This window comes from Gasterosteus aculeatus, chromosome 20 (assembly GCF_964276395.1).
Source record: "Gasterosteus aculeatus chromosome 20, fGasAcu3.hap1.1, whole genome shotgun sequence".
NCBI lineage: Eukaryota > Metazoa > Chordata > Actinopteri > Perciformes > Gasterosteidae > Gasterosteus > Gasterosteus aculeatus.
The window spans coordinates 6871196-6898732 of NC_135707.1; the positions used below are offsets into that span (position 1 = coordinate 6871196).

Genomic DNA, 27537 nt, shown 5'->3' on the forward strand with positions numbered 1-27537 from the left:
ATAGCACCTCGCACACTAGGCTCTGATGATCGCTGAGTCGGCTCCCCACAGTCACGGGCTCGTCTTTTCACAAACAAGAGGGTTCCAGCACAACTCCCACCGCATCCCTCGCTTTGTTCAGGAGAGTATGTGATCAGGCCATCGCACCTTCCGGCAGTGTTTGCTTTGTTCTTTCATTTTCCATTAAAGTTTTTGGGTGTACTTTGATGGGACTCTTAAAGGGCTTAAAACACACACTCAGTTACATAAAAAAAAACAAATCGAGATGAATGATATACGTATTTATATATGCAATCTATATTTTCAGATACAGGTGTAAACAGCAATGTTTCCCTATAAACAAAGAAAAAGTATTAAAACAGAAACGTATGAAGTAAAAATCAATATCTGTGCACGCTATTTGAAAGTAACCTTTGGTTTTCACAAATTAAAAAAAGTACAACATCATCAAAACTATCACCACCACCAAGGACACACGACACATTTCCTTAAGGATTTTCATGCAACAAAAAGGCATCTGTGATGAGCGATGATCGCACGAGACCGGTTCACTAATGATGCGGAGGGACAGGCGAGTGTGTTTCAGCGCACACACAAACACACACACACGCACATACACGTAACAGCAGATCTTAAAGCTCTGGATTTACTATCTCTGACTTACAAACACCCGATCAGGCAAAGTGTGAGGATCTGACCGACCCAGCCGTACCCGCGTTACAAGAGCCTGCCGTTAAATCTCTTTGACGGGTTGAAATGTCGTGTTGCTGTGGCGTCTGCGTCACATACACAAACCGGGCAGAGACACAACTATGAGAACAATGATCCAACGCTAAGCTGACAAGTCAAAAGTCGATGTTATTTACAGACGGTCGGAATATAACCCCCCCCCCACCACCCCGATGGTGACATCAAGTATCTGTGACTACAAGCTGTGTGCAACCATGTGCATCAGAGGAGATTGCCATCACTGGATGTGTGTGTGAGTTTATTGGAGTGTCATTTTTGCAGAGTCTTTGTTTTAACTGAGAGGCTTGTGTAAGATTCTCCTGTAGTCCACTACATTTGAATTAAGTACATACGGTCACTGCATTGAAGTGACGTGACTGCATCGAGAAAACAAGGCACAATTAAAAAAATATATATAAAAAAAACCCAACATCATAAACATAAGAGAGGAAGAGAGAAAGTAGAAACAATAGCGTGAACTTCTTCCCCTCGGATCCTCAAACGTTTGTGAAAACAGCATGAACAACATTTGGTTTCAACATTAACAACGCTTCCAAACATAACAACTTAATTTCATCTTTCAAAAAAGGACATTATTCCCTCCAATGATTAAAAAAAATGAATCAACATCACGATGCACAAAATTACCCAACTGGTTACAATGACATATTTTGCATGATTTTTTGCAGCACAGTTCAACGTTCCTTATTAGCCAACGTTTAAAAGAGGCCCCTCTTTAACTACTCTCCTTTCCTTTCAGTCAGAATCCTCTGTAAAGAAATAACCCATAGATTGTCAGTGCAAACAATGGAAAGCACCAGGTCAAAGCGGCGCTCCTCATTATGTAGTTGTTGTCGGGTGACATCAAAGTAGTTTACTTTAAAAATCTTTTTTTTTTCCTGATTTATTCAGGCATACTTGGCCAGACCCCCCCCCTCTGAAAGAGGCTCAACTCGCCCCCGACGCTGTAACCACACGAGACGGATAACCGCTCATAATTGTCACGGCAACAGAGATGATTCTCTTTGGCGTGACGGGTGGTGCAGGCTGTGTTTCAAAGGTGTAACTGCGTCTGTTTTCTACGGAGGGATTAAGGGACAAACAGTCGCTCAGCTGCTACTCACATTGTCCAACAAGCGATGAGCCCCAAGATAAGAAAAAAAGAAGAACATGGTCATTGGCTTAGCAGTCCCCCAGGTATGCACCACCAGGTGTATCTCAAATCCTTAGTCCTTAGGAGGGCAGCGGTTTGGGGGGGGGGCGGTCGGAGGCGCTCCTGATTACGTTGGAAGAAAACTTGTTAATGCATATTCACCGTTTTTTTTTTTTTTCTGCTTTCCTTCTTTCAAAGTCAGGTTTGCCGCTCGAGTGCCGCGGTGACACTTGAGGGGAGAGCTCAAGCTCCAAGTCTCCGGAGCAAAGAACCGTTACCGTCCAGCTTGTGTTTGGCTTCGAACAGAACAGTCTGAGGACGGGAGTCATTCCCCTGCGGGAAACAACAAATGCTTAAAAGCACCGAAAATCTCTTTCGTTGTCCCATTAATGCTCCTTTCTCCTCATTTCAGTTCCACACTTTTTTTTTTTTTTTATTTGTTTTCTTCTTCTTTGAAAAAAAAAATTGCATTTATTTTCTGCCCATTCTGAAATCAGCAAAGGGCTCCTCCCTGGTTCACAGTAGGATGCAGAGAAATTGCAGCAGTGCTTCTCCGTTGAGGAGCGATGCGCCTGATATTTGTGTAGAAAACTGCAGGTCACTGTTTGGCTTTCAGAAAGGACGGGAACATGTGGCCACAGCAGTGAGGGAGTGATTTGAAAGAGGAACTGGTGATTCTCTCTTTGCAATGGTTTGTGCATATTGTATGTGTGTGTGTGTGTGTTATAGCATATGAAAGTGTCTTTGTCTGCTGCGGGATCGTGTGTGTATATTTGGTGTGTATCGTCAGGCTCTGCGCTCCACCGGCTGCTGCAGACACACTTCGCTACCAGCTGAGACGATGGGAAGACTGTTGTCCATGTGGTAACTGATCAGGTGACTCACACTTTCAAACCGGTGGTCTTTTGTGCGAACCTAAATAACAAAAAAATGCATTAAAAGGCAAGTTTACCTTCATACCCAAACAAACACTACTTACAAAATGACCCCCCCCCGCCAACCCCCACACCCGACTCTTCTCCTGTCTCTCCCTGACCTGTGTACTCCCCCTTGACCTCTCCTACCCCCCCGACTCACCACTCCTTCTGGGTCGACCAGCAGCAGGTGTTTGGGCTGACCCCCCTGCTGTCCCGTGAGGACGTACTGCCCGGCCGTGGTCCCGGACTCTCGAACCAGGAAGTCTCCGTCGCGGGTCAGAAGCCTCTCGGCTTCCCTGCGACTTAAGCTACCGTGGAACCAGGCCTCGCACTGCAGCTGCTGCACCAGAGGGGGCGCCGCCGCCGTCGATGAGCTCGCCCCACCGGGCCCGGAGACTCCCAGCGCGTCGTCAAATGGCTCTTGGGAGAAAAATTACAAATATATTTGTAGTATTGCGTTTATCTGTGGAAAACATCCCATGCACGCCTGTAAAGAGGGAAGCGTCTTTCCATTTAGAACCAGAATGTGTGGACAATGTTTAAGCCAAACACATGATTTGACAGTCTCATGGTAAACACAGATAGTGGACTGTGTCTTTCATGTGAAAAGCTTTGTGCAGTCAACCAATCATGTCATATAAAGCGGCCCTGTAAGGGACCTAAGCACTCCAATTCCCTTATCTTTCCCCAAGACGGCCGTCTGTGAACAGCTCCGCTCGACAATTAGCTACGCGGTCTGCACGGCACACAGCCGTCCGCTCTCCTCGGTCAATAATTAACCTTTATACCTTTCGCATGGAAAAACAACTGCATCTTTGGGTCGCCAGTCATTTTGGTGATGTGGTCATTTTGCGTGAAATGATGTCACCTTTTCCAAAACTTTTGTCTACGTACACTGTTCAGTGTGTTGAGGCAGCCGTCCACTTCCTGGTACGATATTCCCAACACACCATGGGTGGACCGGTTGCAGTACTTACTCATGTCAAAAGCATCCCTGTGAGCGTTTCCATTGGCAGCAACTGGGTGGCGGGGTTTGTCCACGTTGACGTATGAAGGGTCATCAAATAGCTCCCGTCCGCCTTCTTTGGCCCCCACTAGCATAAGAAAGAAGAAAACGAACACACACAGGTTGAGACAAAAGCCAAGAGAGGACGTGCGATTCCAGTCCTGAGTGAGCCGAGATGACAGAGAGAGAGAGAGATGGACCGGAGGGACGGATGGACGGAGACTCACCCGGCAGAGGCGGCAGCGGCTGCTTGTGAATGTCGTTCTGGCCCGGCTGTCCATAGGGCTGCAAACAGAGAGACATACAAGCAAATAAATGACTCACGGATCTGTTCCTATTAGAAAGGGTTAAATGATGATTTGTCCATCACGAAGGGAGCCAACTGCTGTTACGTATCAATGTCCTTGGCAAGGAGCTCGGCAAGTCGACACCCTTTCTGTGCAAATGTTGCATTGCTCATAAGAGCAGCTTCTCTTGGCTGAAGTGGGAGTTGTGTTTGGATGTGTTGAAGTCAGCGTATGTGTATCTCACCCCCCCCAGTTGTGTTAATGTGCACTTCTCTCACCAGCGTGGCACCCGGGCGGCTCCTCATGTCAACCAATCCACCAGGGGGAGGCTGTTTTCCGGGGAAATTATTATAGTAAGGGACGTCGGGAGGTGGAGCAGCAGCAGCAGCAGCGTTGTCGTCTTCTTCTTCCTCCTCCCACGCGGAGCCGTCAAAAGGAGCCATTCTGAGAATAAAAAACGTGCAGGTACAGATTACGGGCCGACGTAATGCAAACACAAGCTCACGTTTTTGGGCTCTCTCCTTTACCTGTCGTGGGGTGTGACCAGTTTGGGAGGGTTCTTTAGGTACTGTTTGAAACGCAGTTCAAAGGCCTGACCGATGGTGCTGATGACTTCCTGCGCTAAACCCTCCGAACACTCCAGGATGTGACACGCTGAAGGGGAGGAGGCACAAAGGGCTGATAAGGAAGCTGCAGCGGCACTGAAACATGTACTACGAGTCCGTCAGACTGCAGTATCGTATTGTGCACACGTGTGCCTTTTCAGCAACAGTACACTCATGACCATGTGCCTTGCCAGAGGGCACACTGGCAGTAATTAGTTTAAAGAAAGAACCCGTGTTGGTCACGTTACCTACCAGGTTTCTCCAAAACTACAGGATTATTATTATTATCATTACATTGAAAATCCAGACCCATGTTCATAGATTTAGCACACACACAAAACTAAAGCAGATGTGCCAAAACAATTAAAAACATCCCTGGTCCCATTTATTTAATGTGATTTATTTATATCTTAATGACATGGCTTGTTTTTGTCATTTATTTAGAGTAATTGATGAGATTGCAATCTGTATCCTCATCCAATGAGACAGAACGTGGAGAGAAAATGTGTGCACTGAAGCATCGAGGTTCACAGTTCTGCTCAATCAGAAAAGTTTCTATTTTATTCTACAGTGAAGGCGTCAGGTTGCCGTTTCTTCTCACCTCTCTGGTTGACTGGGTCTTTGGCCACATATGCTACGTACTCAGCTGTGTCCTGAGGGGGGACAGGGTAAGACAGTCAGGGGACCCGGGGAGAGGGAAAAAATTTGATGGGAGGACAAACTGAAGGGCAGTTTTAGGACAGAAAGGTTTGAAAAGAGCAAGAAGGAAGAGATTAAGCCAAAGCTGCGTCTGCCTGTAAGTCATAACAGAAGCTAGAGGCTGAAAGGGAAGTGACGGGAAGTAACAAGACAGTAATGGAGGGAGTAGCATTCACAGGAATAGACAGTGACAGAAGACAGGAAGGAAGGATATGCGGGCTGAAGAAAGATGGAAAAAAGGAGTAGGATTGAGCTGAGAGTGACTCACTGGGTCTCCTCCAGAGGCAAAGGAGATGGACTGCATGTGATGATTGGCGATTATCTGTGGAGAAAGACAGTAGGACAGAACGTGGGTGACATGAAGTATGTGGGAAGTGAGACAAAAGCATGTGGATGGAGAGACAAATGTGCAATCATTACTGAGAAAAGTGCCTTTTCCCTCCATTGAGAAGCATCAATTGGAGCCCTTTTTTTTTCTAACAGTCTGCATGTTGGATCAATAACCACCATCAGCACTGGCTAATGCACTGAGCACATTGTGTGGTCCACATCCGTGGCGTTATTTGTCTCTTTGTGCTGCGTGTTAATGTGTGCGCACTGTACTAGTGTGTACCAAATCCCGAAAGAAATAAACATCTTTCGGCTGCTAATAACTCAGAGAGGGAGGATTGCATCCATGCGGGAGTAGACACGATGGTTGAGAGCGATTTGTATTGCATTCAGAATGATTAAGCAAACAAGTTTTTTTAAATTGATCTCTGTATCCTCAGAAGGTCAAATCGCACAGTGCACAATAAGACAATACCTTGAGTTAAGTTACTGTTTATTAACATATTTTGTGAAAGTCCATTTAAAATATAAATCATATAATATCAATAATAACATCTAAATTATTTAGGGCCAACCTTCCGTAAAATTTCATCTGACTAAAATCTTAGTATATATTATAATAAATTAGTGATATCATAAGAAATGACTGAGCAGTCATACATGCTAATGGATTTAACAATATCAACGCCGTTTACATCCCGAAAAACAAGCTTGTAAGATCATTTCAAAATAGGTTCAGAATTACAATAACACGAGGATGATAACATGTTTACCGTTACATAAATAAATGGCCATGCTGAAGTTGACCTTTAATAAGTCTGTGTAATCTTTAAATCCACATAATATCCCTCAGGCAGAGAGATCCCCATGTTTACTCAGCTCCAGTAAACTGCACAGCCTAAGTGCACTCGGGATACCAAACTCTCCTCTGGCTGCAACAATCAGACGCATCTTTTACTGACTATCAAATCTCTGCCGATCAAGTTTTTTGAGGAGGGATTGAAGAAGGGAAGCAGCCTCGGCGGGGCGCCGGTTCCAGTCTTACCTGTTTGCAGTCGGAGGCCAACAGGTTGAGGCTGCTGGTGGAAATGGTGAGGCTGATTGTCATGCCGGCAAACTGCAGGTTGCTCTTCCCCAGGATGGACGTCATACAGCGAGAGGAAGGCTGAGGAGGACGGCCACGTGGTCCGTGAGTACACAACAAACAAGGTGCACAAACAGAACCCAACAGACACTTTTCTTTCTTCAGTCCGTAGATCGTTGAGTCCTTCCTGAGTGTGCGTAAGTGGACAGGCCTGTTAGTGTGTGTGTGTGTGTGTGTGAGTAGAAGAACAGCTGCAATCGGGAAAGTGATCCCGTCTCCGAGGCCAACTGTGACCGACGGGGAGCAGAGTGGACTGTTCACATACTGAAGGCCGGGCCAACAGCATCACACTGCACCACGCCAGCGCCAGTGTTCCCGATCGTTCATTCCAATCCTCCCCCCTGTCCTGATTGCCATCATCCAGATCGGCTTCAGAATATTTTGGCGTACGCTGTGAGAAAAGCGGCCAGCGCGCGGGATGCTCATGCTCAGCCGCAGTGACCTCTGCCCAGAGGGGACTAAGTTTAACGAGTTCAAGCTATTCTAGTTTACATCCTTTCACTGTGTTTTGTCTGGTGCGCCAGACATTCCTCGGGTCGAACGCCACCGCGGCAACAAGCCGCTGGACTAGCCGCTCCGTTTTATGGACTGTACACCACTGTGTATGGTGGATGCGTTTAGTTTTACAGGAAAACAGTCCACAGACAGATGAAGCCTTCACATGGACGGTCTGCTCGTCTGTAATGCTTCTCTGGCCAGACGATGTGAAGCTGCTGCTCCACCTCTCCAGCCTCCCCAGTGGCAGGAGGGCGGGAAAAGAGAGGGATTGGTAATTACCTGCAAGAAGCCCACTAACCGCTATAGTGTCATAGCATCGTAAATCAAGGTGTGCGTGTAATGTGTGTGTATGTGTGTGTGTGTGTGTGTGTGTAAGAGGGAGAATATGTGACTGAATAGCAACTGACCACAGAGTGGACAATCAAGCTAAATCTAGCTCTTATCCAGAGAACTCGTCCCACTGCTGCCCACTTAAGCCATATAAATAAATAATGGCCTGTAAGGGTGTGTGTGTGTGTGTGGACATGGTGTGTACCTTCCTCCTGCGCTGGGCTCCCTTGGCTCCGGGCACGGCCTCGCACACCACAGAGATGGCCTCCCTGAAACAAAGGTGACTGAAGTTGTTATGGCCCCTAAACTGTGCTCGTCTAAGGAGACAAACATCCCCACGGGAAGCAGAAGGAAACCACCAAGATTCCAGAACGTTCTAATTTAGAAAGAAAGAAAAAAAGGAAGCAAGGAAAGGAGAGCAGTAGAGGGACAGAAAGCAACCTAAGCAGTGAGTGAGTGATGTTCCTCCAAGTCTGAGCAAACCTCATATGAAACATATCGCCCCCCGACATTAAAAAAAAAGAGAAATTGAACGAGAGAAATGGCCAGAACCGGCGACAGGTGAAATGTGTGCAGTCTGACCTGGTGACCTGAGTTCTGGTGTTGAAGTCCAGCGCTCTCATTGACTGCAGCACTTCCACGCAGCCCATGTACTGCAGAGGAAACAGGAAGGCCACACACACACACACACACACACACACACACACACACACACACACACACACACACACACACACACACACACACACACACACACCCACAGTCGGGACCTGCATCAGTTTCTAAAAATGTGAAAGGAAGGTCGTACGCATGCAAAGGAAACCGTCTGGATAAGATGAGATGAGTGTGTTCATGGTGCACCTCGGCGAGGCGGTTGGTGCGAGTGCGTCCGATCACTTACGCGTACGCTGTAGGAGACGCCGGCGGTGGTGACCACGCCGTCCGAGTGCAGCCAGCCGCGGGTGGGCTTGTTGACGAAGGAGCCGTGGCGCGTCCACTCGTCCCCGCCCAGCTGCCCTCCTTCCACCCGGGCCTTCCTGGCGGCCCCTTCCGACCGGGCCTTCCTGGACGCCCCTCCCAGCCGGTTCATGTCCTGCATAGGGGGTCGGGGAGGGGGAGAAGGAGCGGTCAGAGGGGCGGTTGGGCGATGGAGCGGCGGGGAGGAGCCGGAGCTGCTCCGGTCGCCCTGAGAGAACTCGACAGGGCCATGAGGCCGACGCTGTGGCGGCCTGCTCGAGGCCTTGAGTCCCGGGAGCAGCGTGGCAGAGACGCCCAGGCGGAGGGATCCCATTCTGGGAAAGAAGGAGCACAGGGTGGTGGGGCTGTTCTCAGCCTGGCAGGGAGAGGAGGGCGGCAGGATCGGAGCGAGAGACGACGAGGAGAGAGAAGGAGGCAAACCAGGGGAGGGAGTGAGCGGGGTGGCGGGACTGGAAGGAGGGAACGGTGACGGGTTGGAGTTGGTCTCGTCAGTTGAGCTCAGCGATTCACTCCGAAAGTGGGTGTACTTGGTTTTTGGGACGAGCTCCATAGTGAGTCCGCAGTATCAATTCTTTTTTTGTTTGTTTTTTACACCCGCTCCACACAGGAGCGGGTCCACACAGGCTCCGGTGGTTCGATGAAAGTCCCTTTGTATCGTTTTTTAAAGTTTTCCTCGAAAAAGGACAAGCGGCCATCTGTCGGTCTCCCTCGGCGTAAGAGCTGCGTCCATCTGTCCGGCGTTCTGTCGTCCACCCGTCGCCAGGCGACCGAAACCCCAAGCGCCGTTCACAGCGGCTTCATCCGCTGTCAGAGCGCCGTGGGAAAAAGGCGCGGGGGCAGAAAGCGTTGCGTCCCAGCCAATGGCAGAAAGTTTGTTCTCAGTGCACCTGGGCGGGTCATGCTGTCCTCAGTTCACTGCGGAGACGTCATCACAGTTTGCCGTGTCCCCCCCCGCTGGGGAGAACTGATGACGAAACCGCACGATCGCTTTGCCATTATGTAAAACAATATCTGTGGGCTTCCTGCCTCGACTTGGCGCCGAGGGCCTGTGATCCAGCTGTCGTTCTGCGCACCATGGAGAATCAGCACCAGTGATTGTCTGTCAATGCCCCCCCCCCCCCCCCCCCCCCACCCCGTCTTACCCCCCCCCACCACCCACCAGCATGCGTCTCACTTCACTGAAGGGTGCGCTCCTCTACGGGACGTGTCCACACGCGTGTGAGGGCAGCCTAAATCTTCCCTCGCCACACCGCTACTGAGATTATCGCCGTGTGTGGGTGTGTGTGTGTGTGTATTGGCGTGCGCAGGTGCGTGCACGTGTGAAGCAGCTCCACTTGGCAGCTCTATCACGCTTTATGCGTTCCCATAAATATGCTATTAGCGGCCCGACGAGGGGATCGCAAGGGCGCTGCACGCACGAACACCGCGGCCGCACAGGCGCACACACACACACACACACACACACACACACACACACACACAATCTGTGCACGGCTCCAATTGGTCGATACTACAGAGCCCAATGGAGCCCAGGCTACAGAAGAGAGAAGCGTACTGATGTATGGCCGGTGCCCAGCGCGGCACGCTTTCTTTCTTTAACACATGCTCACTCAAATCTTTCACTCCCTCTCTCTCTTCCTCCAAATGATTTCGTGTCCCCTCTGAATGGCTCTCGCCCTCCCCGCGTCTCCCACCTCCTCCTCGTCTTCCCTCCTCTTCCAGATCACTTCTGGCACTTTGTCGGCGCCCTTTCCTCCCTTCTCTCGGTCTCCCGTCTTCTCCTGGAAGCCCTCCCTCTTCCTCCACACGATGTGCTCTGCCAGTCTCTGCCTCTCCGACGCCTCCGCCCTCTCCCTCGCCACCACTTCCTCTCTCCTCTTCCAGATGATCTCCCCCTCGCCCCCTCCCTCGTCTGCCCGCCCGTTCTCCAGGCTGCCCTGTTTTAGACTCCCTCTGTCTAATGTATTAATGGTGAGCCCTGGCGGTGGGCCCCGCGGACTTTGGGGGGGGGAGTGATGGCTAGAGGCTCGTTGTGGCCCCCTATATATAGACACCAGTAGAAATCCCAAAGAAAAGAAGTTAGTAGTTAAGACCGGGCCGGCAGTGTCGGGCCCTTTCCTGACAAAAGTTCCTGATGTGGTTAAAACAACTGAGGCTGCCTTGGTTGAAGTTGGTTTACCTAAAACTCGTCACCTCAGTTAAGAGGTTGGATCCCCCCCCCCTCCCTAAAGAGCACCATTGAGTCTGAGATGTTGTCTGATACAGTGGCACACACTGCAGTAGCACGGTGGTGATGTAACCACGGAGAATGTAGGTCATCGGCTGACGACGACTACCGGCGGGCTTGTTGTGATGTTAATGAGACCTGATTTGTCGGTTTTGATGTCCTAACCCAGGGTTCCCTGAAGGGGGCTGGATGCTCGTCAGAGTTGAACCTGAACTCACTCGGCTGGAGAGGCTCGATTGAAACTGCACCTCGTCGCCGTGCCGATCCCTCATCGAGCCGCTCTTCTCACTTTGCTGTGGTCACCGCCTGGTTCAAATAACGAGGCCGGACTACAGTCCGCTACCTGAGAGGAGAGCGTGGACGCAGCGCCACGCGACACGAAGGTAGCCAAGCGCTCCCTACTTCTCAAACCGCTTCCGTCCTTATCAAAGCGGCAGGTTATCTCTCGCTTCTACAGGAAACTACCAAACAGACGCCGCACAACACCTCACGTTCTGCGTAGTCCGACCTTGGGGGCAATCAGCAGCACGTTTTACGATAACAGTCCAGGCAGAAAGGCCGCACCCAGGGACCTGCAGCGAGCAATCCCTCGACCTTTCGAAAGGTTTAAGTGTGGCACCGACGTGTCGGTGATGCAAAGCCAGGATTTCTTTCCACACAGAACTTAACCGCGTCTGAAGTACGCGAAAAACCAGCTCGTCGTGGGCGCGGGACGCACGGCCGAGGGAACAGTCGCCTACGCCAGTCTAGCACCACAGAGGGACCGTCTTGCAACTCAGCCAGTCATCCCGTCTGGTGTCCGCCAAAAAAAAAGCACCATGGAGGATCCAGTCGTACTCACACAGCGCCAGACAGGCTGCGATGATCTCCAGAGAAAGTTTGGCAGGGAAAAAAGTCACAAAAGACGCCCGGTAGCTGGACAATCAAAGAGCATGCAGAACAAACAAAACAGTCCGTCACACCCGTTTTATCAGAGGAAACTAGCCTCAAGAAGGAGTTAGCGGTTTAAAAAAAAGGCCAAAGACCCAACGGAAATGGACATCGGAGAGGAACGTCCAGCTGTGTTCTAACACACAAGTGGGCCAGAGGGCGCGTTGGTGCACGGGACACAGTGTAGGTCAGGTGACTGCGGCGGAAATGACCCTCTACATGAGGAGAAAACCTGAGTCACCCACACAGAGACAGTAAAAAGGAAGCGCCTGTCACGAGCACAGCGCTCCTGATGATCGGTGGTTGGTGACAAGTGAGACAGGTGAGACCGCCGCCAAGAGCTCATTCACCCCGTTGCTCCCGGTAACGGCACATCAGCTTGACTGAGGAAGATGGTATAGTTGCCATCACAAAAAAAAAAAAAAAAAGGAGAGATTGGGACAAACAGGGCTGCGCTGACTAGCACAAGACTACACAGAATAAGGGGTGGGGGGGGCGGGGTGGGATAGGTGACCTGAAACAACCTTGATTCCCAGAGTCTGCTGCATAGACAAGACTGTCTAGTAAAGAAAAGGAAAAAACAACAGCCGTGTATAAAGTCCAAAAACTGCACGCAATTGTGGACTTAACAAGTCTTCTTGTCTGCTAAATGTACAGTTACACAATGGAACAGCACCGTTTGTTTAGAGAGAAACAAATAAACGAACTTGACATCTTGTTCCATCTGCAGCTGCTGCTCGTTGCTATGGCAACAGCCATTAAGAGAGATGCCTGCGGAGGAACGCTGAGAAGTCCCCACAACTGCAGAAATCTTCAGACAAAGAGATAACTGCTTCGTCAAATCACGTGACAGCAATTAGTTGCTGCATCAAAGGCTCCGTGTTGAAGATTTTTTTTTTTTTTTTTTTTTCCACAACACAGCTGCAAGAAAAAGTAAAGGCTTGCAGAAAGGTCGATAGGTTTCAGTCAATGTTGAATCCCGAGCCGGCGGGACGCACAGACTCCAACTGAATGTCTGAGATTCCTTCAAAAAGGACAAGAGTCACTTTTCTAACAACAGTAAACAGCTACAACATCTAATTTACTTCTAGACAACAGTGATGCTTAGGAAACTTGCAGAAAAACCTGAATATTCTGTGCACACTCTTGCAGAGAATGCACATAAAGACAGTCACAACGAGAACCTATATTAACAAAAAAAGTTATTTAAATTGTCCTGTATGAAGACAGCCTAATTAAATTCCCCAAGACTGATTTTTTTTTTTATGAATGGCAAAGCATAAATAGCTCCTGTTTTGGTTTATAAAGCATACAGTTGATAATCCATGGAGATTCCTCTAAAGCCGGGCTCCATATTCACATGAGATCACATAAATGTTTAAACAGTCTCGGCCATCCGTCCTCTTCCCCCTCTCTCTCTCTCTGTGTCTGTCCCTCCGTCCGTCCACTCCCTGAAAAAAAGAAAAACGTGCTCCTCCTCTGATCCACTCTTCCGCTCGATTAATTCACAAAGTCACCGGCGGCAGCTCCTCTCCATCTATCCTCTCCTCCGTTTGGCTGCCTCCTCTTCTCTTGACTTGCCTCCTCCCTCCCTATCGTTCTCTCTCCCTCTCACAGCAGATGGTGAAATGGCAGTGCTGGCAGGATGGACAATGGCACTCCTTCATTGTGCTCCTCTTCTCCCCTCACGTCTCTCTCGCTCTCTCTCTCGCTCTCCCTCATGTCCACTTTCCGTTCACCTCTGTCTGTTCGAGGGGCGGGCACGCTGTCTGCCCTCCCCTCCTTCCCGTCTGGGTGGGAGATGCTGCCTCCCAGTTTCTCTCGTACCGTCTCTCTCTCTCTCTCTCAGCCTCTGCCCTCCCCACCTCCTTTTCTCCTATCTACCTCCTTCCTGCTCCCCCCCCCCACCTATCTGCAGCCTCAGTCATTTCACAGTGTGTGCATGTGTATGCACACTCCTGCACATTAATGCACACACTCCAGGGGGATATGGCGCCGTGGAGGAAGCGAGGGTGGGGGCGTTTGTGTGTGCATGTGTTGGGAGGGGGACGATGGGGGGGGGTCATGTTTGGTAACCTGAGAAACCGAGCGAACGAGGAAGAGAAAGGAGGCAGGCCGACGGAGGGAGGAGGGAGCGTGTCACGAGGTCACTCTATGTAACCTTGATGAAAGCGGACAAAATAAAATAAATAAATAAATAGATATTCACGTGATAATCATCCCCTATGGTTGGTGCTACACTAATAGAGCTCCCTCAGGGGGGAAAGGACAGTTCATCGCCAGGCGAACACGATGACAAGCGGGTGAATCTGCGGCGGCGACAGTGCTGACGATACAGCGCATCTAATGCGAAAGCAGCGTAACGGAAAGGAGGAGGAAACCACCCGTAGAGCGACACGGGAACACGGCAGAGTAGATATAAAGAGAGTCCTCAGCTGACACCCCGACGCGCAGTCACTGCAGTACTCGGTTTGACCACCGCGGCGTCGCACGCAGGGCTGCGTGTTAAGGACAAAAATGAGAGAACTGCAGAGAGCGAAGACAACCCCCTCCAACACTGGAGCTCATCACACACTGTGGCTTGTATTTTTAGAAAAATAATCTGCGGATTATTATGTACATCCTAATAAAACTGAATAGTAATTACACCTTGCAGATGATACACATCGCTTTCTTTTTTTTTTTTTTCATGCAATAAAATTCAGCAGCACCAGAAACAGAAACTGCCAAAATGAGCACAAAGTTTAATCAAAAGCCCATTCCACAAATTCCATCAGAAAACTGAACATCTGATCATTTATTATAAACACATGTATTCATTGGAAGACCGAGTGTAACTGTAACTCACTCAAACCATAAAACATTTAAATACACGCAGCAGCGGCACGATCGTACACGGCGACTTCAGTTTTCATTTTCACATTATTGCAGCACACTGGACATATTTTTCTTTTAGACCGCTGGAGGGGGAAAACGTTAAATTAAATATGGTCTGTTTTCTGAAATCCTCTACAGGGATGAACCAATATAATGTATCAAACTGTATGTTACCTTGACTACATGCTGGGCTTTGTTCATAAACCGATGAATAACATTACGGTTTTCTGCCGTTGCTGAGAAACCAATCTTTATGAGTCACACCGAGCTCCACCTTTTCATCACCAACTACACAATTCAATAAAGTTGAATTCAAATTAATTGAATGACAGGTATGTAAGACACGTCCTCCGGCAGGCTTTATTCTTGATATAGTGAAAAAATGAATAACTCTTAAAACTGCGGTCACCTTTATCTCTAAAAATATATTTTAGAGCATTTCTGCAGTAATCTCGTAGCCCTGAATGCACATGTCATAACGCACTACTAAAACCAACTCATTTACATTTTACACATGAGTTATGAGCCCTCTGCCACTGTGCTTTAGATAAGCACGTTGCATCATTTGAATGTCTTACTGTATAATCCATTGTCCAAAACACAAGCTTCCTGTGAGTCTGTAAACACACCAGACTGCACGTCAGCACACTGCACATACAAGAACCGCAGGCCCGCCAGCAGATCCTTGACTCCCAGCATGCTTTGCTCCAGCCGTGCATTAGCTCAACGCGATCACCTGTATACATAAACGACCCCGTTGGCCACACACACGCACACGCACACGCACACACGCACACGCACACGGAGCAAGATCGAGTGATGAGGAAGTACCAAGAGCGAGAGGAGAGAGGCAGTAAACCAGCCAGCATGTCCAAACACACTCCGTGGAATGAGAAGGAGGAAGCACGTGCGGGGGCGCCTGTGTCTCGTCTTGTCCAACGCGAGTCAGCGAGCCGGCGCTTTGCCTCTGCGCGTCCGGGACTCACGTACACTTGGCCCAAAAATGTGTAAACAGGCCTAATAGTCCCTGACCTTTTCCCTCCTGGACTACAGTAAGCCGGAGACATCGGTTCACATTATGGAGACAATAATGATGACGATGAGCACAGCGGGGGCGGCGAGGGGGTGGAGGGGTGGAGGCAGCTGACAAGAGAGAGCCTCTCTGATTGGAAAAGACGTACAAACACGCACACACACACACACACACACGTACAGACAGAGAGAAAATAGGCAATGAAACAGTGGTGAATTAGGAGTTGGGTTGCGAGCATTAGATTAGGCCGGCATTCAGCAGGAGGCCTTTCTGCTGGTTTCATAGCTCAACACCACGCACACAGCAAACATGTGAGCTGGCTATTTTGGGTTGTGCCAAACCCCCCCCCTCCCCCCATCCTCCCCCTCCGCCTCCCCAGCAACCGCCTCTAACCACACTCACACATCTCTATCTCCTTCCATCTTTCCCTTCCTACTGACCCCCCCCCTCCCGCGACCGGCACTTCCACATTTCCAACTGATCAGGCTTCCCTTAACAACGACGATGACGGGAACGTTTGCACAGGATATTTCTAATGAAACTGAGGGGAAGTCATTTCTACTTCTTTTTAAACGCCAGGCTCAGAGAATGAAAACGCCCGTGGTCGGCAAACCCACAGAGAGTAATTCTCCTGTGGACTGTGCTGCCGTCACGCGTACCGCTCACACCGAGTCGAGTACATCCTGTGGAGTCATAATGTTCGTAATGTCGTTGGGAGATTCATTATTTCTCTGAAATCACCTTAACCTGAAGAATAAGAGATTACATCAGAGCCAGAGACGGAAAAAGGAAATCAGAATCCAGCCTCCTCCAGACGTGATATTGACGTAACCCCAGTGACCTTTCTTGGCGGAGGTACAACTTCAGTCTCACACCCCGAAGGCTATAGAGGGAAAGCGGAGGAGCCCTCGTCTGAAAAGGAGAAGTGAACTATTGAAATACAATCTTAACCAGACATCAAGACATTACTCAGCTTTAAATTAACTGACCCTAAAAAATCAGAAACAAATTAAAGCCGGGCCAAAAACTGTCATCACGGTGCGATTTAAAAGTCAGATCGTTTGTTTTCTGCATTCAAACCCGAGCGGCACTCACTTCTCATGCTGAACAATGCACAGGACAGGGTTTAAGCAAACCGCGGCTCACATACTGCACTCCCCCGAGCAGCGCGGGAGGAAACACAACCGAGGCTCAGTCCCATTGTGTCGAGGCACAGACGGACGACCACATGCTATGACCTCAAAGAAACAAACTCCCACAGACATCGGACGGAGACGCACAGGCGCTGCCGACGGCCTCGGCGCGCTCGAAGCAGGAAGAGCGCCTCGCCGGTGTGTTTTTAAATCGATGGCAAAGTATCAAAACAACATCAAGGCTAATATCAGGCCTATAGCATTCATCTCTTAAGTGTCTGTGGGCTCAAACACACACACACCTGTCAAAGCAAGGCTGCAACAAGATCAAGTGTCACGTTGTGCCGTCGATCGGGACGAAAGCTTTCGGCCTCTGATTGATACCGTTTGAGGGGAATTGGACAGACCCAATTTCAATCAAGTGGATTTCGGATCGTGCCAATGTTGTGATGGAGAAGTGGAGATGCCCCCCTTTGACTGACGGATTGTGTCTCGGACTCTCCTTCCACGGGTCTTGTTTGTCCGGCTCCTGACACCAGTCTGGCCCTAGTTTTTTTTTTTTTTTGGGGGGCGTTTCATCAGCGGAGATGACTTCCAGCACATGACATCACGTCAGGGATCTGCCGGTCTGAGCGGTGTGGCTGACCCCGATAAGAGCACCGAGCCCACCGCTTTTCATCCCCTCAATCATCCCCTCACGCCCGTCGGTCCGTCTCCATAACAGCCCGCCTGTCCTTCACTGGGAACTTTCAGGGACCCTGTCTCTGTCCCATCGGAGGTGGCTTTTGATGATCGGTCTCCATGGTTACCCGCGACGCAGATGAGCAAAACTGTCATTTTGTTGCATGATTGCAAACAGATCTGTGTGTGTCTGTGATAGATATATATATATATATATATATATATATATATATCGTTAGGTTTGTAGTCTTAAAGACTTATTTTACAGTTGCAATGATTATTTACATTATTATTATTTAATCAAAATCAATACGTATAAAATTGAGAAAATAGACAAAGTAGAATATTTTAAAAAAGGCAACATATTCTAATGGAAATGCTTTGTTGAGTATCTAAAAAAAAAGGAAAAAGGCAGGAAATCTTTACATTAGAGAAGATGGAACCAGCGAGCCTTTGACACGTTTGCTTTAAACGGTGAATTGATTATAAAATGAACGGCCAATAAACTTTCACTCATCGATCATTCAGCTCAATGAGTCAATTTGAGGACATTTCTGCGCACAAGCGAAGGCCTTGTTAGAGCGGTTCTCTGTTCACCTACTGAAAGCGTCTCCAGCTTGAGGTCACTCAATGGACTGCTCCCTGTTGCCCATTTTTACACGAACTACAGTCATTTATGAGCGACTTTGCGGCCGCTGTGCTTCTCCAAAATGTGTCTGCTGGCAGCTGCACGGACTAAAAGCCCGAAAACTCGCCTGACAGCGAGAGGCCGAACACGACGTGAAACATTGACGTTTGTCGAGATCGGTCCGATCATGAGCAAGTTTCACACATATATAGGCTTTCATTTACCTCCACCAAACACTGTGGGCACCACACGAAGAGGTAAGGCAACTATCTACCCCCCCCCCGCTCCTTGGAGACGTCCACTGCGGCCGCGGCGCGGTGACGCACGGCGCGCGGCGGATCTCCAGCCATGCTCCCGACAAAGTGTGGTCAACTTTAACGATCAACTCACCAGCTTTCTTCCTCCCTTTTCCCCCTCGAGTTGCCCCTCCTGCCCAGCGGGCTGTCGCTGCTTCAAACCCCTTCGGCTTGGTGTCACCTACCGGGGGCAAACGGCTCGATGGCTTCGGTCGGCCGAGCGCCTTCGCAGTTTTTTTTTGGAATGAACTTTCACAGGAAATTATAGTTCTGAAAACTTCTTTTTTAACTTTCTCTCTCTCTACCTCTCTCTCTCCCTCTCTCTTCCTTCCTTCCCTTTCTCCTCCCCCTAGTTCTCCCCCCTCTCTCTCTCCACTCAGCGGTCACGACAGAAGCCACTTCCGCGAACAAATGGTAACGTCATCTGGCCGCGGATTGTGTGTGTGTGCGTGTGTGTGTGTGTGCGTGTGTTTGTGTGTGTGTGTGTGTGTGTGTGTGTGTGTGTGTGTGTGTGTGTGTGCGCGCGTCTGCTACGCACCTGGCGCTTTCGGTGTGGATTGCGTAAAAGTAGAAAAGCCCAGAACCCGTGCGGCAAAAAGCTGCGACACGAAAGTTACGCAAAATAAATATAAAGTTCCGTTTTCGCCCACAAGTTACCGCGAGAGTCCAATTACCTGCGTTAAGAAATACGAAAACAAAGAAGGAGAAACAACTGTTCGGTCATCGTCAACCTTAATGTTTGTCTCTAATAGCAAAGTATTCATTTGATATTGACATTGAGTTCAGTTTATTAGGTGCCGCCTACAGCCATTGTTAAAGTTGTTAGTCATAATAATCTCATAATATACATTTTCTGTGAGAGTTGTCTCTCTAAAACATTCACATATTATCGTTATGAAATGTGTTATAAATGAAATATGTAAAATAGCCCCATACATTGGAATATTTTCCTAATTCTGACTTGTTATTTAATTATTTTTTACTTTTCCTATATATATTTATTTAAATAATGTTATCTTTCTTTATCTATTTTCTTCTGCTGGCAGAAAAGGGCTTGCAGCTACTTTTTTTTACACACTGTAATGTATTTGCAAAACTGTAGTAATGATAACAACTATATGGTTAAAATCCTGCAAATATTATATAACACGTAAATGTTCTGACAGTTAAACATGATTGCTTGAGAGAGTTGTTTGGTACTATCTGGTGTAGTGTGCTTGGCATAATTGATGCCATCCACTGGAACTTCAGCGTATTCCTTTTTAAATTATTTACATACAGTGCATCTCACAACACGCCTTCTCAAGCCAATACAGCTATTAATCTTCTTTGTTTTTCTTCTTTTTTAATAGATGCAGAGCCAAAGAAGCCAGACTCGCTGCTCTAGACAACATGCGCCACCTCCAGATGAGAAACCCCAGCAGCATGTCATTGCTCCTCCGGCCAGTGGGGGCAGCAGAGGCACAGCGGCGCTCAGGGTTCAGGTGGTCGAGAAGAAGAGGACAACAAGGTCTTTGTAGCCGTTAATACCCCGTTATACGTTATACACGGGGAAGATCGTTCAAAGAGAAAACTTGCAGATATACGAGTTGTTGGTACCGTTCGGATTGGCATACTAATCTTTATTTTGTGCAAAGGACACGTACTGCGCCGATTCGTTTTTGCACTTAAGGATTTGTCTGTTACTTCCGTGTACTTGAAGACTGACTGTTAAAGACAGAATTCCGTGAATCTGATTGGCTGTCGAGACTGTTGGGAAGGCTGTTCTTAAATGTGATTGGACGGCTAATCGAAAATGCTTTGAGTGACATGTACCCCACAGACGGTTGACTACGCAACGAGGTCATACGCGACTCATGAGTAAGTTGCCTCAGTTTTGTTAACATTATATAAACAATATAGTGTTTCTTCACAGTGTATGGCAGTGGAGATGAATCGACTTTGTAGACAGAATTTAATCTACCATGAAAGTGTAGTGAGCAATCTAGTGACACCCAATAGGTTCACGACAGAAAGGAGACTTGCTAAGATTTGTCACGTAAGTTAGCTCACGTTACCTGACGCTCTATCGACAACAAAACATAATTTGTGGTATTTATTCTTTCTTTACATTTTTTTTTAGAATGATCACGATGTTAACTTTACAATTTACTCACGAAATATAATGTGCAGGTACCAATGCGCTCCTATAACTCCTAAATCCCCTTCACATAGAATACAAACAGAGTAATAAGACATACGAAGATATCATAATAGATATAACGCCCTCTCTGGGATGTTTTTATGTTATGTTATTATATATTCAATGCTAACCATTGTGCCATTACACCTTTGTTCCTTGATCCAGCTTTATTAGTTACTGAATTATCTTAGATTTGACCGCATATCCACGCCAGGTCGTCATTTCTTCAGCAGATTATTTTTTGTCTGTTTCAGACAACTTGTAGACAAATCAAACTTTCAATGTCAACAGTTTATGGCTTGTCTGTCCAGTATGACGGTGAAACACCTTCAGTGCAATCGATACACGTGTGGCCATATTGGTCTGACTATACAGTAGTGAATATAATAGAAATACATTTGAGTAAAATAATCCCTGTCAAGTATTTGAAATGCAACTAACCAGTTCTTCAAACTGTTGACATAAACAAATGGACAAGGTCATTTATAGATTTATAAATCCAAATTGTCCAGTTATTTCTAATTAGTTACAGTTAACAGTTATCTAATTGTCTCTTTCACTTGTCTGTGTGAAGATGCTCCCTGGTAGGAGACACGATATGAAGGCCTGAGCTGTACTGAAACAATTTGGGATACACCATATGGACCTTTCATGTTGACGTAAGATTCAAAATGAACTTTATTCATAGTATGAAAAGTTATATTTAATTGCCCGTTAAGATAAAGTTGGCATTGACCAGTCCAGAGATCAAAGTGAACAAATTACACATGCATGGAACGCATGACGAGTGAATGAACAATTGTCCTCTGTCTCCTAGCCTTGCTTTTCCCAAGCCGTGTAGAGCAGTGTGGCGTCTGAGCAAACTGGCGGCTCAATTCTCCAAGGCAACCATGTTCACAACCAACCAGGGCTCTATTCCGCCCGCCGCAGCCAACGGGGGCGCTTCCACTGCCGCCATTCTCATCATCGGAGACGAGATACTCAAGGTGACATACTTGTTGTACGACTGATCTGCATCTGCGGGATTGACAGCCTCCCGCCGAGAACCCTTTGAACTTAACGGACTTGAGAAAATCGAAACAAACCCTCGTGTTTTTTTTTTTCTTCTACTAAATCTGCGCACTCGACTTTCATGATTATACATTCTAGCGTGACACCCCAATTCATCAGTATGCCTCGGCTCTCTTACACAATGTGTAACTCCAGGAAAACCTTGAGAGGGTTATTTGATGTAGCACCAGTGCTCCGTCTTCAAACAACAATTTCAACATTTCTTTTTTCTGACTTGACGTGATCATGATTTAATCATTAGGTCTTAGTCCAATGTCGTGTCTCAAAAACATGCTCCCCGTGAGTCGCTGAAAGGTCTCAAGCGCGACCTTGGACTCATTGTGCGGTCTTTGAATATGTGTGTTTCTCCTCTGGTCTCCCCAGGGCCACACGGTGGACACAAACAGCGGCTTCCTGCTGCGAGCGCTGAGACAGCTCGGAGTGTCCGTGCAGCGCATAACGGTCGTACCCGACGTGCAGGAGGTCATCGCCAAAGAGGTGGCCCTCCTTTCCCCTCAGTACACGCATCTCATCACCTCGGGGGGCATAGGCCCCACCCACGACGACGTCACCTTGGAGAGTGTCGCCATGGCGTTCCAAGAAGATTTGTACCACCATCCTGAGCTCGCCCGGGTGGTCGAGGAATTGTTTGGGGTGACGGATAAAAACAGTGCGGCTATGAAGCTGGCCATGGTGCCCCGCTCGTCTAAACTCAACTACGGAACTGACCCTCAGACCGGACAACCGCACAGCTACCCACTGGTGAGTGACGGCAGCCTGGTGGGGGGGTCAGCTCCGTTCATTCATCAAGATACAATCGTAATTAGACATCGAAGTCGAGATTCTTTTCCTTTTTTAAGTCGACTCTCGGAGTAAAACTGAGGCAACCTTCAGGCCTCGCGGTCACACGATGTTCTCTCTGTTCCGTCCTGTTCTGGGGTAATTTCGGTTAGTTGAGGTTGCAACATCAACTGCTCAGCAGACACTACAGGAGTGAAGAAGTAGACAAAAGGACATTTGCGGTTAGCTGAGACACAAACGTCGATTACGCACGGCCTGCCGAGGCGACGTACATCCTCCCAGGATATGACGTGTCCCATCATCTCCTCTAGGTCAGCGTGCGTAACGTCTACATCTTCCCTGGCGTCCCGTCTCTGATGGAGAGGGCCTTCAACGGGCTGCGGCACCTCTTCGCCGATTCGGGGACTACCTTTCACACCCGTGAGGTAACACCACGAGCGCACCTGTTTGCGAATTCCCCCGAGAGAGGTTTTTAAAACCGCCATGTCCTTTGCACAAGGTGTTCGTGGATGCGGACGAAACCGACATCGCCCCCGTGCTGACAAAGCTGCAGGCCGACTGGGGTCGAAAGGTGTCTCTCGGCTCCTACCCCGACTGGTTGAGCAACTATCACAGAGTGAGGCTGGTCCTGGACTCGGATAGCCAGGAGGAGGTGGACAAAACCCGGGCGCAGCTGCTGGACGAGCTGCCCGAGGGTAGCGTGGTGCCCCTAGTGACCGACCCGGTGTCCATCGCCTCAGCTGAGGTCTACACACTGGCCAACAGCGGTAAAATAGAATATGTGCGTGTGCACATTACAATGCAGGATTATTTCTACTCTGTAAAAAGCATCCGTTGATCTGGTGCCCCCGCAGGCACACCGCTGGGTGAGAAGGTCATGTCCGCGCTGAAGACGATCGAGGCGGCGCTGGATCAGTATTCGACAGAGGAGGTCTGCATCGGCTTCAACGGAGGGAAGGACTGCACAGCGCTGCTGCATCTCTACTACGCAGCGCTGAAACGGTAACAATGGGGGGGGGCGAGTGAGACAGTCGGTGGAAGGGCTGATTTTAAACCGGGGAACAACAATCGCGCTGAGAGAAGGGAGGAAAGACGTGAGGGAGAGGCAAACGCGCTGGGACGGACTACTGTTTGGACAATTCTTCACCATGCATTGGACAGATAATGATAAACATCTAATCTTTTTTCTCTGTCCCTCTTGTCTTTCTCAACGGAATGTCTCGTCACTCTCAGGCGACATCCAGAAGCTAAAGACAAAGTGAAAGCCTTGTACATCCGTATTGTCGCGCCGTTCCCAGAAATGGAGAGATTCCTTCAGGACACGATTAAAAGGTGAGGCGCCGGTCTACCACATGGCATACTGTTAGCGGCCGATTGTTTTTTTTGCAGATTTATGTCGTTTTTAATTCAATTTGACTTCCACCCTCGACAAATAAGTGTCCTAAACCCCCTCATGTTGCCGAACAAGAACTCGTTAAATGGGGTGGTGTCTCCTGTAGGTACGACTTGGAGATCTTCTCCGTGGAGGGCAGTATACGGCAAGCGCTGAGCGAGGTACAGGACAGGAGGCCGGAGCTGAAAGCGGTCCTCATGGGAACCAGGAGGAGCGACCCGTACTCCCACACACTCACGGCCATGTGTCCCACTGACCCCGGCTGGCCAGACTACATGAGAGTCAACCCGTTACTGGTGAGAGATACCTTATTGTGTTTGCATCCATCTCAGGTGTCACAGAGCCCAGAGTCATATCATGGAGGGTCTCAGATAACCCCCCTCACCCCTCCAAAAAAGTCGACCAAGCTGGATATGTGCAAAACGACATTGAGCTAAAGCGCATTTTAAAAATCTTTAAAAAAAAAATCAAAAGCAACCAGTCGTGTGTGTACAGTGCTTGAGGAAAAACTGCTTTTTGACTGGTAATCGAAATCTGTTTTCACTGCTGCAGTCTGGCAATTTTCCCTTGTTACACTTAATGTTATTTGTCATCTTGACTGGAGTTTCAGAGTGCAGATCTACAGGCTGTGTACGAAATAACAGCGCGCCCGCACAGTTTAATGCAATTCAACAGCCCTGCAGTAATGGCTGTAAAAGACGATGATAATAATATTTTGCACTCCTACCTCACACACACGCACACACACACACACACACACACATGCGCATTCTCCGTACACACCTCTGCATTAGAAAGCTATCCAGGTACAACGTTTTGTTAGTGTGACACGCATATATTTAACATCAAAAACGTCTCATGACAGAATTGACACTTGATCTTATGTACGCATTAATATCTGATGCCACTTTTTCATCTGCTCAACTTACCTAAAGAATGGATGTTTACGTTGGATTTGCTAATGGCTTTAGAAATGGCAAATGCTTTTTGGAGCGGCTGTTAACGGTCACACTGTGACAGCTGCTGTAGTACAAATGATACATACAGGACACCAGTTGATCTCATTTCACGGTAATTTATGTTGCCCTTCATTGCATTAGTGCATCTCAAAGGGATCCTCATTTGAACTAATCTGGAATCAATCCCAAACCAATTAAATGTCTTGCAACGCTCTACAGGACTGGACGTATCACGACATCTGGTCCTTCCTGAGGACGTTGTTCGTGCCCTACTGCATTCTCTACGACAAAGGGTAAGACCTGCACGCAGACAGGCCGCGCGTCCTGCCGAGGTGCCGATCTCTCGGTCTTTAAACGTCTCCGTCCGACCTGCAGGTACACCTCACTCGGCAGTATGGACAACACCTGTCGCAACGCGTCCCTCCAGGTGGTGGACGGGAGGGGGGTGACGCGGTACAAGGCGGCCTACCTCCTGGAGAATGAGGAAGAGGAGCGAAACTCCCGCGCCTGATGGAGGATCACTTCTTGTGTGTGTGTGTGTGTGTGTGTGTCTTTCAAGCCCCCCCACCCTGCACATATGAAGACACACGGACGTTATTATTAAGCCCTCCTGTGAATATTTGCGGGATTTCTATGTGAATGAAGTCTAGCCGCGTGTGTTTGTTTCCATCCATTGTCATGTTACTATTTGTCCTGCACACAGACTGGCTGGGCTTTAAACATCGCTCTTGATTTATCTTATTCATGAGTCTATCTGTCTTATTTCTGAATCCAATAAAAACAAAACAAAGACGACCTCTATCAATATGTACGAGTGAGTGGTGTGAAAAGGTTTATGTCAAGGTGAGACAAACCGGTTCTGGAGATTCGGACACTGAAGGTCAGATTGACTCATCGGTGTCTCACTGAATATTGATATTTGCAGAGTGCAGCTTATTGAACTGAGCGTCTCTTCACTGGAAGAAAAAACCCTCCATGCTGCAGTTCTCTTCCTGTGCCTCACGGGCGCGTGCTTCTCACTTTTTTGCCCCCTTCGTTTTGCACATGTGATTAGAATGAATTACCCTCTCTGTCTCCAGACGGGATTGAATCCAGGCTCATCGATCCGCCCCCCCCCCGTCCCTCCGCTGGGGATCAATACCGGCCTATCTAATAAAGCGGGTCGCTTACGAGGCCACCGCAGGGGTAACACACACGCTGTTACACCAGCAATTACCACCTCAATGCCCCCCCCCCTTTCCCCACACAACAACCTCTAGTCTCAGGTCAGGGCTTCACGGCTTGCTTGGTTTATTCACAGTAACCGTAATAAATGAGCAGAGGATTCATATTCACACATGTGTAATGGTGTGTGTTCTGGTGAAAAAACACCAGGCCATTGTGTGGAATGTGGATTAGTGTGCCTGAGGGGGGGTTGTATGTCACCAAGAGTTTATTCTGCTTTAGACCTGTGGATTCTGGTTGAGTTCTCCTTGTTGATTTCAACATCATGTTTTAGTTTTGACCCAGGCGACCGAGTCAGAATAACATGTCTTGGGTGACTAAGTGGGAGGATATGAGTATTGACAAGGGCCCCAAAAGTATTTGGACTAAAATACTTTTTTTTTGTGTGTGTTCGGTCATCAAATGTCTATTTTTGAATATCTTATTTTTTGAATTTCCCACTGCTGTGCTTTTGAAAGCGGATCTGTTTGAATTCTACGCAAAAAACTTTGGAAATTCTAATACAGCAACTATTGTGTATTTTGAGACGGAGTGAAGCGAGCAGGATAAAAAAAACAAAAAAAGCAAAGCTCTCTTTATTTATCCTCCTGTGCATATTTAAACTTAATTGGCTCTCCTAAGGCAGATTGCAGGTCGGCTGGTGGAGGCGTTCCTCTTAAGGTGATGTGAGGATAAGAAGAGCTTGAGTGATCTGTTATTTTCTAGAAGTCTCCCAGGTGGGACTCTTGAGGTACAACACAATCCACATGATCTCAGCCCGACTCGGTGTCTGACTTTACAACAAGCTTTGATATTGGAGTGAATTATCCTTTTCAGATGCGAGTCTGCCCCTTTTTTTTCTCGAAAGGAATATCTTCCTAATCTAATTCCTCATCAGTTCCTGTAAAACGAGCCTCGGAGCAGCATGAGACAGCGATTCAGCCGATGTCCTCGGGAGGATGCTTAACGCGGAGGATGAATAGACGCTCGCGTTGTCAGAAAGCATCAGGAGAGAAGGGAGACCTTTGAGTCCATGCAAATTACCAACCCATCTGCATGTGCAAGTCAGTCCGACCAGAACACAGGAAACGGGATGTTCAGCATCAAAGTGTCACGCGTTTAAAGTGGATGAAAGTAAAAGAAGAAGAAGAAGAAGGACGGAAGGAAAGCAGAGTGATGGAACGAGGCTGCTTTGCTTTGCTGCTACGCGACCTCTGACCGACTTTAACTCGTCTGTGTGCGTGTTCTTCTTTGGTGCGTTCATGATCCTGAGTTCGTCACAGCCGGGCGGTCCGACACGCAGCGACAAGACCCCCTGCCAGCACGCGCACACGTGGTACGCGTTCAGAAAAGGCCTCGCGCGCGGCGAGGCCTTTTCTAATGTAAAAGGGCCTGTGAAGCTCCAACACAGCAAGATGGAAACCGCTCAACTCAGCTCGAGATAGATGAGAGATCTGTGACACCGCAG

General features: G+C 48.3%; 2 protein-coding genes across 5 annotated transcripts; one reads left to right on the forward strand and one right to left on the reverse strand.

Annotated features, from left to right (window-relative positions):
* Nucleotides 1–266: 266 nt before the first annotated feature.
* shc1 (SHC (Src homology 2 domain containing) transforming protein 1) lies at nt 267–18845 on the reverse strand. Of its 3 annotated transcripts, none has more exons than XM_040165417.2 (13): nt 18576–18845; nt 8600–8791; nt 8281–8351; nt 7904–7967; nt 6772–6891; nt 5665–5718; nt 5299–5350; nt 4620–4746; nt 4371–4536; nt 4033–4090; nt 3777–3893; nt 2960–3219; nt 267–2797 (listed from the first exon to the last, which is right to left on the reverse strand). In XM_040165417.2, the coding sequence occupies exons 2-13, from the start codon at nt 8786–8788 to the stop codon at nt 2669–2671; spliced, it is 1407 nt and encodes a 468-aa protein (XP_040021351.2). In that variant the 5' UTR covers nt 8789–8791; nt 18576–18845; the 3' UTR covers nt 267–2668. The 3 variants fall into 3 exon arrangements, with proteins under 3 accessions (XP_040021351.2, XP_040021350.2, XP_040021348.2); XM_040165416.2 differs by lacking the exon at nt 18576–18845 and adding an exon at nt 15289–15489; XM_040165414.2 differs by lacking the exon at nt 18576–18845 and having other exon boundaries at nt 8600–9347.
* flad1 (flavin adenine dinucleotide synthetase 1) lies at nt 18714–25667 on the forward strand. Of its 2 annotated transcripts, XM_040165418.2 has the most exons (12): nt 18714–18895; nt 19834–20341; nt 21238–21322; nt 21481–21649; nt 22098–22475; nt 22826–22939; nt 23014–23281; nt 23369–23516; nt 23748–23846; nt 24014–24203; nt 25086–25159; nt 25242–25667. In XM_040165418.2, the coding sequence occupies exons 3-12, from the start codon at nt 21315–21317 to the stop codon at nt 25375–25377; spliced, it is 1584 nt and encodes a 527-aa protein (XP_040021352.2). In that variant the 5' UTR covers nt 18714–18895; nt 19834–20341; nt 21238–21314; the 3' UTR covers nt 25378–25667. The 2 variants fall into 2 exon arrangements, with proteins under 2 accessions (XP_040021352.2, XP_040021353.2); XM_040165419.2 differs by lacking the exon at nt 18714–18895 and having other exon boundaries at nt 20284–20519.
* The last annotated feature ends 1870 nt before the right edge of the window (nt 25668–27537 follow it).